Source organism: Blennius ocellaris, assembly GCF_963422515.1.
Source record: "Blennius ocellaris genome assembly, chromosome: 1".
In the NCBI taxonomy this organism is placed as follows: domain Eukaryota; kingdom Metazoa; phylum Chordata; class Actinopteri; order Blenniiformes; family Blenniidae; genus Blennius; species Blennius ocellaris.
This window is the reverse complement of record NC_137650.1, coordinates 27,654,968-27,665,084: the sequence shown is the minus strand read 5'-3', so window position 1 is coordinate 27,665,084 and position 10,117 is coordinate 27,654,968. Positions and strand designations below refer to the sequence as shown.

The 10,117-nt window shown below is 43.1% G+C and overlaps 1 protein-coding gene across 2 annotated transcripts; it reads right to left on the bottom strand.

Annotated features, from left to right (window-relative positions):
• Positions 1-679: 679 nt before the first annotated feature.
• On the bottom strand, positions 680-10,117 carry tgfbrap1 (transforming growth factor, beta receptor associated protein 1). Of its 2 annotated transcripts, none has more exons than XM_080505616.1 (14): positions 9,952-10,117; positions 9,194-9,270; positions 7,468-8,183; positions 7,101-7,295; positions 6,199-6,353; positions 5,935-6,017; positions 5,294-5,474; positions 5,042-5,202; positions 4,526-4,583; positions 4,269-4,412; positions 3,961-4,104; positions 2,776-2,935; positions 2,210-2,667; positions 680-1,802 (listed from the first exon to the last, which is right to left on the bottom strand). In XM_080505616.1, exons 3-14 carry the CDS (start codon positions 8,162-8,164, stop codon positions 1,614-1,616), a joined length of 2,625 nt encoding a protein of 874 aa, XP_080361742.1. In that variant the 5' UTR covers positions 8,165-8,183; positions 9,194-9,270; positions 9,952-10,117; the 3' UTR covers positions 680-1,613. The 2 variants fall into 2 exon arrangements, with proteins under 2 accessions (XP_080361742.1, XP_080361743.1); XM_080505617.1 differs by having other exon boundaries at positions 7,468-8,178.

Sequence of the window (10,117 nt, the reverse complement as noted above, 5' to 3'; positions counted from 1 at the left end):
GTTCATAATGCAATACATACATTATCTCCATTTATACATTTGTATTTCACACTGAAGACTTTATGAACAGGTCACATTACAAAAGACTGTGCAGCCAGCATGCACCAGGCTGCTTCTATTTTTTTTTTTAAGACACCATCTGTACTTGTGAACTTTCTGAGAAACCACTTTGTTTTTCCATCTTTAGAAGCCATCTGTTTCTCAATTCGAGCTTCTGTCACATTACAAGGATTTGCTATACTGTAGAATCCCATATACATCACCGACAGGCTGCAGGTGTTTCTGCTCATGTTTAGTAGTCTTAGCGATGCAGTTTAGAGCTTCTCTACTCTTAAAAGTCACAGTCCTGATCTTGAAATGGGCAAAAAAAAAAGAAAAAGAAATCGCTTCTCAGTGACCCCCAACCACATTACACTCAACAAAAGTAGCAGCTTTTTAAAATAAAATGGAAGCGGGTGTTTTCACAGGTAGATTCCAGAAAGCATCTTATTGTGGTTTTCTTTGACATGTCGAACTCGAGCAGGAAAAGATTCGGGCCCCTCATGTGACCCTTTCTCTGACCACAGGTTGAGCAACTGGCCGTGTTGCCTTACTTTCAACATTTTACTTGTTCTGAGCTTTCACTGTTAAAAGAAAAAAGAAAGAAACATTTAAGACATCAGGCAGCCAAACATCCCTCTCCATTTATTTCATTCAAAGCAAGACAAAACTTACGAAGCCTGATTTCACATGATTTTTCCACTTCTCATTGAGCCATTTCACAAAGAGTCAATATCATTTAAGATGAAACTTTTTTTTGTGCAAGTTTTAGAAAGTCAAGCTGATTGGTCCTTGATGCGGTACGAGTACAGTCTCACCAGCTACAGTTGATTAGTGGAGCAATTAGAGATTTCATGTAGTGTTTTACAAAGTTGCTGCAACCGATAAAAGGGTTAATACTGGATAAAAGGACAGTTGGAAAAACCATTCAGTCTGGACAATATTGTTACTTTTGAGACACATACTGGGTTACTGTGACAGAGCATTTTTCGTTCGTATGGTTGAGGCAAAAAAGCAGCAGGAGTGCGACCGAATCAAAGTGTAAAAGATTTACAGAAAATATTGTTTCCATCCGTACTGAGCTTTTGCTGTATTTCACATTAAACCCCAACACTGCAATGTGCAATGTTAAAGAACGTATTAATACAATACCATATGAGCTTATGAACCCAGATCCGTAAAAGTTGTAATACTAGTCATGCTTTAGAAACAGGATTCATATCTTGTGGGTTGTGCAGTTCAAGCAATGTGTCAAATTCAGGTTGAAAAAAAAAATAAAAAATAAAAAATGTACGAGTAAGACAGGACAGGCACAGAAATAAACCAAAAAGTTGGAAATTGTGGTATGTGTTGCAGCACATTAATAAATATCTGAATTCATCCGTTTCTCCCTTGCTTAAGTACGTCCCTCCCAGCTTTGTGTTTCTTGTTAACTCCACAGCAGATCCTAGTAATGGGAATTGAGTCCTCTGTGCTTTATGTCGTCCCCACAGTCCTCGGCCATCCAAAAAGCTCAGCGCCGTCGTTCAGTGCCTCCGATCACAGATTACATGGTAGTTTGGAGGGTTCAAGTCTCACGTGTGGTTACTGCTATTAGTCAACCGTCTCTTTGTGGGAGAGTCTCTTACTCTCTGGGCGGCGCAGTGAGTGTGGACCGGCACGCCGCCCGGCAGACACACGACGCCCGGCTCACTGAAGGTGTTGTGGCACAGGTGGCATCCTTTCTTCTCAGAGATTAAGATGGGTTTCTTTCGCTCTTTCAACTGGAAAGGGAGGGTGGGGGTGAACAAAATTAAGAAAAAGTGGCAGGAAGCGTTCAGATAAACAATTGTTAAAATTGATGTGCTCCATATAATCATCGTGTTTTTAAAAGGATGAATGGATGGATGAAGAGGTACAAGAGAAAAACTTTTAGAACACAATAATTACGCCAATTATCATTCATCCTGACAGGTGTCTTTCTTGAAGGAATAAACTAATGGAGCAGGAATCAAATGTTTTGTTTTATTAACCCCAAATTAAAAGTATTTGTGCGGTAGAACATTTGATTTATGCAGAACTATTATCAAGGTGTTCTCGTTCTATGTCATTATTTAAGAACAATTTACAGGGGTGTGTACGTTTGTACGTAATTGGAACGAACGAGCGTGACGGGTGGTGCGTTTCTCACCCTGTCGTGCAGCAGTTGGAGGTTTTCAGAGTGCGCCAGCCCCACAGCGATCTGGGAGGTGCGGCAGGCGTGCATGCTGGCCCGGACAGCCCGACCCAGAAACGGCCGCAGCAGTTGCAGTGACCAGCCTTCGGGAAGCATTCGCAGCACGCGGACTGCATCAAACACCTCGCCGTGCCGATTTAAAAGGTCCACCGCTGCCATCTCCATTTCGCCGCCGTGACTCGCCGGAGCTTTCCCCGGAACGCTCCCGTCCAGATACACCTCTAAGAGCAGGTGAAACAGCCGCTGCTGGTAAGCAGAATCCCGGCAGGAAGAGGCCCATATGCAGAAGGCCTCGGCGGACGGAAAGTCTCTCAGTTTGTGCACCAGAATGTGCAGCGCCTTGTCATTCTCCTCTAGTTTTCCATGTAGTGTTGCGCGCTCCAGCAGCAGTTGTTCACAGCTTTCGATTTTACCTACAGAAGCCCCAAGAAGACCAGTTAAAAACACTTCAACAGCACAAGGACCTAAATTTCACAACAGCTTTTACCGACAAAAGATTATTTAAAAATGGTTTTTCTCACCTAAAAGACACTGTACACTGTACAGGTTGGACTCCCTGAGCATTGCTTGAAGCCTCTCTCTCGCTTTGGTCAGCTGCTGGTCATTTGCAGGCGACTCCGACAGCAATGACAAAACCCTCTCCAGGTACAACAAAGCCAAGTGTGTGTGAAACTCCTCCTTCTGCATCCAAACACCGTGGACAAAACAATCAAACATTGGTGAGCTTGAGGACGTTCGGTGGGAAGGCAGTCAAAACACAGCTGTATTTTACAATTTGTCAAATTCCTAAATGTTTAGATATCAACTACACTCATTACTGGCATTGTACTTTTTCCATTTGTCTCAATCAAACACAATTCGAAGTGCCAAGTCTTCAAGCCGATATTTAAAATAAAAAAAACAGTCATGTTATTATAATCCATCATGGACACGCCTTCATGAATAAATGTACCACGTCCATACAGTAAAGCGAGGTTCTTATCCACCTGCGACTACACAGTTCAGAGTGTGAGCACAGTGAGGTGCTTCAGTTGAAGTTGTGTGGTTGAGTGCACATTTTTTTTTTTTTTAACCACCTCTGTATTGTCACCTTGGTTATAATAAGCTTTAAAAACCTGAGCATCATCCTTCATTTAATATCTATTGCAGGTTTATGTAATGAAGACTGTACAATCCAACGTAATTCACACAGCTTACAGCTCGAGTGTAGGAAGAAGTCAGGGACACAGCTTAACACTTAGCGGATACGTCTCATAAGATGTACTTCATCTAAATACTTTCATTTTTACTATATTGTAAATAGTGAGTCTGCTCCAGTCAGAGTGAATGCAACTCATGAAAATCATGTAATTCAACATTATTAGAAAATCCCAATGGCAGGGAACTTCCTCTTATGATGCTTGAAATCCGAGGCAAGCAGTCCTAAAATAATGTTGGATGACACCTGCTGTAGAAAGCATCATGTGTGCTCACATGAAGAGTTCATGTTGTATTTTGCGGTTCTCTAATGTTAAAGAAATGCACTGTCATTTATCAAACTGGCCGTCGACTCAACAGCATGACGAGCTGTTCCCGCCACTTTGAAGTGTTGCTTAGGCTACATCTGCTGTGTAAACACTGAAATCTCTCTCTCCCTCTCTCTCCCTCTCTTAAGCAGCCATATTGATCATTGACAGTTGGCATCGTTTGGAACAAAGTTGACATACCTGTATCCGTCTCTCCAGCACCAAGTGCTCCAAGTAGAGGAGCAGTGCTTGGCTATGTTTTCCCAGGTAAGTGATCACAGCATCAGGGTTTAATTCTGACTGATCTTTACTGACAGGCCTCCTGGTGAAGATGTGGACGCCTTTCTATAAACACAAAAAGGCAAGGTTTTTAACACTAATGTGATAGACGCATTACTTGGAGACAGGAAAATAAAAAAAAGGCATTTGTATTCAGGAATAAGCCAGAGATGTACCATCTTCACCACATAGACAGCACTATTATTATCTTTTTTTTTTTTGCAACTTACTGTGGGATCCTTCAGCAAGGCCCAGGCTGCATACTTCCAAATGAGATCCAGATTGGAGGCAGTGCAGAGAAAGTCCACGATGTACTCGTAAAGGTCAGACCTCGTCGCATCCTGCAGATCCCCGTCGACAACACGAATCCACAACTGGCAGAGAAATTAAATGATATGGTAACATTTTAATTCCTTGATCAGTAGTATAGCTTTTCCTTTGAGAAGCAACAATAAACCAAAAAAACAAACAAACGAGATTTACAAACCTGAAGAGCGGCCGAGTCCTGGCCATTATAATGATAGAGCAACCCAAGTGCAAAATATCTGGGAGAGAAAAGTACTGAATGAAGCAAAGCCACTCCCACAAGATTACATTTCCAGTACAAAGTAATTAAATGACTTGACTAAACTGGACACTGTGTTTAAGCAGGGCAGTAATTAACAACGTGGGGCACGAAAAAGTATTTATGCAAGAAAGCTTCATCCCCGTGTGGCCCATAAGGAATTTTACGAAAGTGATAATGGAAATTAGACCGATTCCCATAGTGGTCAGCAAATTTTTTATTTCCCTGCCAATTACCACAGATTCAAACATAACTGTACAAATAATTAATTCAGCCCATCCAATTTTTTCCTCAAATCTCACACACACAAGGCAACAGTTTTATATGGATGTGCATGTTCCAAAGAATCCAAATATACGATATCATGAAATCAGTCTTTTTAACTTGGTTCGGTTACTTTTGACACTTCTGAGGTAACTGGTATAAGAGTATACGTACTTGTGATATTTCTCCAGCCAAGGAACACTGTCTGCAAGCACACAGGCGTTTTCTGACGCAAGCAGGTCTAAAAGGCTCTCGTGGTTCTGTTCAGCATACAGCTTCAACAATGCCGTGTCTACGTCCTCTCTGCAACCGTTCGCCACCTCCGTGCTTCGTACCTGCGGGTGCAAATAATGGAAAGAGAAATATGAAAAGATTTACTTCGGCGGAGGAACACTGCTTGAATGAATATGCCTTTAATTTGGTTACCTCTCCCAGATAACTGATGAGGAACTTCTTGCACTGCAGTACTTTTTCCTGGTCTCCCTGTGCCAGATGGTTGAGATCTGCGAACTCATGGAGAGGGGGATGGCATCGCGTGAACGAGGAGGAAGCTGGCAGCAGTAACGGGTAGAGAGAGATCAGCTCCCGCACGTCCAGCTGACCCTTCCTGAGAAAGTCATGTATGGCGAGAAAAGTGACTGATGAGGGAGGCACTGAAGAACAAGGACCGAGGAAAGCAGAGAAAACTAAGCAGACAACAGGTGCACACTATCTCTGACAACTGAGAAATCGCTATTATTTCTCATGATGGTGAAAATATACATAGTGAAAAGAGAATCGGAATATATTTTAATAGATCTTCCGATTGCCAAAAACATTTTGGCCAATTATTCAGATAATCGCATAATATAGGCCGCTATACACTGTTCAGTTTGTCTGTGTCAGAGGAAAGTTGCCATATATTCATACACATATCATGTCTTACTTCATACAGTGTTTCCACGGTGATGTAATCACAGACAAGTCTTCACATAACCATAACATAAAGAAACAAGCTTTTTTTCTTCTTCCCCAAATACAATTTGGTGGTGAATCCTTTTAACACAAACATGAACTTCTTCACTTACCTGAAGTGTTCTTTTGCCTCCAGAAACTGAAGCTGGCCAAACTGTATGAAACCTGCCTGCTGGAGGATTCGTTTGTGCAAAATCTAAAGAGAAAGTGACAACATATAAAGCATTTTTTTTTTTTCTGGTGCATTGACATAGTTCATGACTATTGTGTATAAATAATTCCCGTCAGTATCCTCGTGGGGTTTACACAACATTAACTTTACAACTTGCTCCAAAACCTTAACCTTAAAACTCAAGAGCTGCACACGGGTTAATTACCTGGAACTTGTCTTTGGGGATATTTCTCTGCACTCCCTCTGTGAGGATGAGCGCCTCCTCCACTCTGTGACTGGCCAGTAGGTCTTGAATCTGTCTCTCCAGTGGCAGGGGTACCAGAACATACACAGCCTTTGTTGAAGCCAGAATCACTTTCCCTAAGAGCGCATGGAGCACATTGAAAAAGAATCTGTTTAATGCCGTCTCTCCAGGACTTTGCAGTCTGTTTTTGTATTGAGTGCACTTGATTTTTATGCCTTTTATTTTGCCGTGTTTCAAATTAGTTTGTTTTTTTAATATTTTGGATGAAATTAAACAATTTATTTAAAAACAATGTCAGCAACATGCATCAAAATGACTTGGGCATTCGAGGATATCAAATACGTGAGGCAGGTATTAATGACGGCATCCAATGGGAACCCCGTGGGTTAAATGACACCCAATCCGATTGGGGCGATAGTAGGAAGAGGGCAGGCCTTTCTCGACACCATGATGAAATAAGTTAATGTATTTGTTGTGATTTAGTGCTTCGATGGTCCTGATTTAGATCCCACATAAAAGTTGCATGTTTACGTTTAGAAGGTGTGATTTTAATTACAATCGACCCCTTAAAAGTCATTGATCACGAGGAAAGAATACACATTTTATGACTGCTGATCATTGACATTTTTTTGGAAAAAGGCTGAATCCAGAGTCGATTAAAATGTGGCAGCAAAGTTCTGGTTGAACCTCTATTTGACAGCCAGACAATAAATGCACACTTGCTGTTCGATTTAAAGAATGAGCAGCACAAACAAGTAAACCAAAGCATTATAAGCTATTTAAAGAAAAATCTAGAGAAAAGCACTACATGTGCTTTTTTTTCTGATTGGTGTGAGTAACACATTTGAAATTTGTGAAAATACCTTCAAAGTCTTGCAGAATGTGTCCATCTCTGAAAGAAAGGGTCTGCTTCAGCTGCTGGTCCAGCATGCTGTGGATGGTGATGAAGCTCTCATCCAGAGCAACGACGTACGGAAAACACACTGCAGCGCCAATCACACTCTCTGACCAATTGACTGGCGCCCGCTGAGAGACTCCCTCTGCGTTGGCAAACATTCCTGCAGGGAGGAAGTGGAAAGGCAGCTCTTGAACATCAAAAGGGACATTTCAAGGAAGTGAAAATATATCAACAACTTTTAAAGTAGGAAAAAAGGGGCTATTTTTAAAAACAGGCATACGAAAGCTCTTACTTAAAGTGTCCCCCAGTGAAGCATTAAAAACTGAACATACCCAGACCACCAGGTGCAGCTAAGAGGAACTCCTCTCTGCTGATCCTCTTCACAATGGGTCTCCTCTCCTCGCTGTTGTAAGGGAAAAGGTCCTGCGAGGCCCCTGTGTTGTAGTTCAGAATCATGTACTGTGTGGCGAGGGCCAGGCACAAGAAGTAACCGTCCACACTGATGGCACACGGCTGCTCGGGAGTGCTCACCTCTTTGACCAGCTGCACTCTGTCCTCATACACCATGAAAATTTGAACTGTCCGCCGCTTCGAGGAGAGCACGGCCATCTCCACGCAGAACGGGTCGCCGTTCACCGGGTTCTCGTTTATACAGAACGCCGTCACGCCTCTGATTTTGGCGCCGCCTCCCGCGGCCGACGGCACCGTCTCCAGTGTCACCATGTCGACGAGGAACACTATCCCGTCGCAGAGCACGATCAGACGCTCCAAAGCGGAGGCGGCTCGCAGCTCAGTCACTGACTTCTTGAGGCCCAGGTATTTATGCAGCAGCTTTTGAGACGAGTAAATCAATTTCCCTTTGGAGGACGTGACCTCGACCAGCAGGAAGTGATGGATAAAGCAGTCATTGGTGCCCACGTACAAGTGTTTTCCGCAGCATTCGATGCACTCGATGTTGATGCGAGCTTTGTCGCCCATGAGGAGGTCACGCTCCACAGCGGGGACCAGCTGAAACGCCTTCACACTCATCTCAGCCAAGGCATCTACACTGAATGATACAAAAGAAAGAAGAAAGACAAGAATCAACAAAGCGGACAATGTTAGGGGGAGTAAACTGCACTGGAGATTCCCACAAATGTTTATACAGAAAGCGACATAAATCCATATTAATATACCTCTACCTTGAGATGTATAGTTTCACATTTGAATACATGTTTACTTTTTTTTTTATTTTTGTAGTTGTATTGTTTACAGTTGACGGCAGCTTATACAATTACACTCCAAAGTTGCACTGAAATCTGTAATCATAGAAATAACTAAGCATCTCACTCTTAAACCCTCTCGAGGAATATTACAGGTTACATATTTCAACACAAAGTGCCACATGGCAAAAATCAGCAACAATATCATCCAAGAAATCCCAAACGGATTAAGCCCGAGTGTGCAATTACATCCTAACCACAAACATTATCAGTAAAGCTTTAACTGTGAAGTTAACAATTATTCTACATTTTGTGCTGCTCATCAGGATGGGATGCCTAAGGCCAAGAGCTTTTGAGATAAAGCCAGACAGGCCAGGTCGTAATGGTACAGACAAGTGAAAGTGGATATATTGGGAAAAGGAAGTTGGAGGAAAGAGCTGGGAAGCAGGAAGACATGCTTCAGAAAAGAGTCAAGGCTGGTGTGAAGTAGGGCATGAAGATGTGGGTGTTTCAGGAGAGGAAGTAGGGGGAGGAAGATGATCTGCAGTGAATGGAGCAGTCAAAAGACAAAATTAGTCTGGAAGTATATGACATCATTTTCCGATAAAGTATAAGTCATTATCTGGAATTACCATCGGACCCAGTAGGAGTATCGGACATCACTGTTAGGCAGTTGGACAGTATCAGTGTTGTGTCTGGCATTGAGAAACTGGGACAACTAGGTATTCTGATTACTTGGGTTATACACACATACATAACCCCAGCAACCTCGGCTCAGTTAAGATGTTGCATGATTCACACGGCTGTGAAAACTAAACAATCTCGGTCAGATGAGCTCAGAAGTACGAAGTGTTACCTTGCAGTCACTCTTCATTTGAGACCTCCGAGATAAACTCCTCCTGAAGCCGTCATGCAGATGTTGAGTCACTGGGTCTGGAAAGAGATCAACACGAGTTTTGACATGTCTGTTGTTTGATTTTGGATTTGTTCGGCACTCTTGTGTTGCAACACTTAATAAGAGCCACCTGATACACAATAACCCACCAACATCTTCACACACAGCTTCAGTTGACAACTTAGCTCTCTTAATCCCGACAGTTTGTCGCGTGTGTTCAGTACAAGTGACTCTCGCGTGTAAAGTGATTGAAACTTTGTCAGTGTTTCGCCAAAGCTTCAGGATCAACAGCTAAAGAAGTTAGCGCTAACTAGCTTCCCAAATCCACATATTAACAGTGGGGTTAAAAAAAAAAAAGTTCAATTGTAAACCTTGCCTATCCAGGAGCCACACATGTATCGTGTATGATTTAATACATAAAACGCAATGATGCCGTGGTTAATCTTCCATATAATTTTTGTGGAATAAGTCATCTCGTGAAGCTAGTGCTAGCTGAAAGTGAAGCCTCTCCAGCAGTGCTAATGCTAACAGGCTAACGCCTGAGGTTTTCCACGGAGGTAAATAAAAGCTTCCTGCTTGTTCAGAAATCCGTGCGAGTCTTCGTGCTTATCGGAGACTAAAAGCTCATATTCTCTGCTGCCATGAGTCGATGCTTCAAGCACCGACTCCCTGCCCGGCGGTGTCCCGGTGAGGCTGCCGCCGTTAGCCGCGGTACGTACCGCTGACGATGACAGCTCTCAGGGCGGCAGAGGCCGGAGCGGCGCTCGGAGCGGAGCCGCGGAGCCTCACAACCTCGGCGCGGAGAAACACTTCAACGTCAACGCAGCCATGGTGCTCGGTGCACCGCAACCGACGGGCGGAAAGTGCGGGCTTTAAACGGTGGCG

What these genes read in the sequence shown, in the direction of transcription:
- tgfbrap1 (XM_080505616.1), bottom strand. Translation starts at nt 8,164, where the DNA reads ATGAGTGTGAAGGCGTTTCAGCTGGTCCCCGCTGTGGAGCGTGACCTC. An exon ending in GAGGCAAAAGAACACTTCAG is followed by an intron (nt 5,475 to 5,934) that starts GTAAGTGAAGAA and finishes TGACTTTCTCAG; the next exon opens with GAAGGGTCAGCTGGACGTGC. An exon ending in TGCTGGAGAGACGGATACAG is followed by an intron (nt 2,936 to 3,960) that starts GTATGTCAACTT and finishes GTTTGGATGCAG; the next exon opens with AAGGAGGAGTTTCACACACA.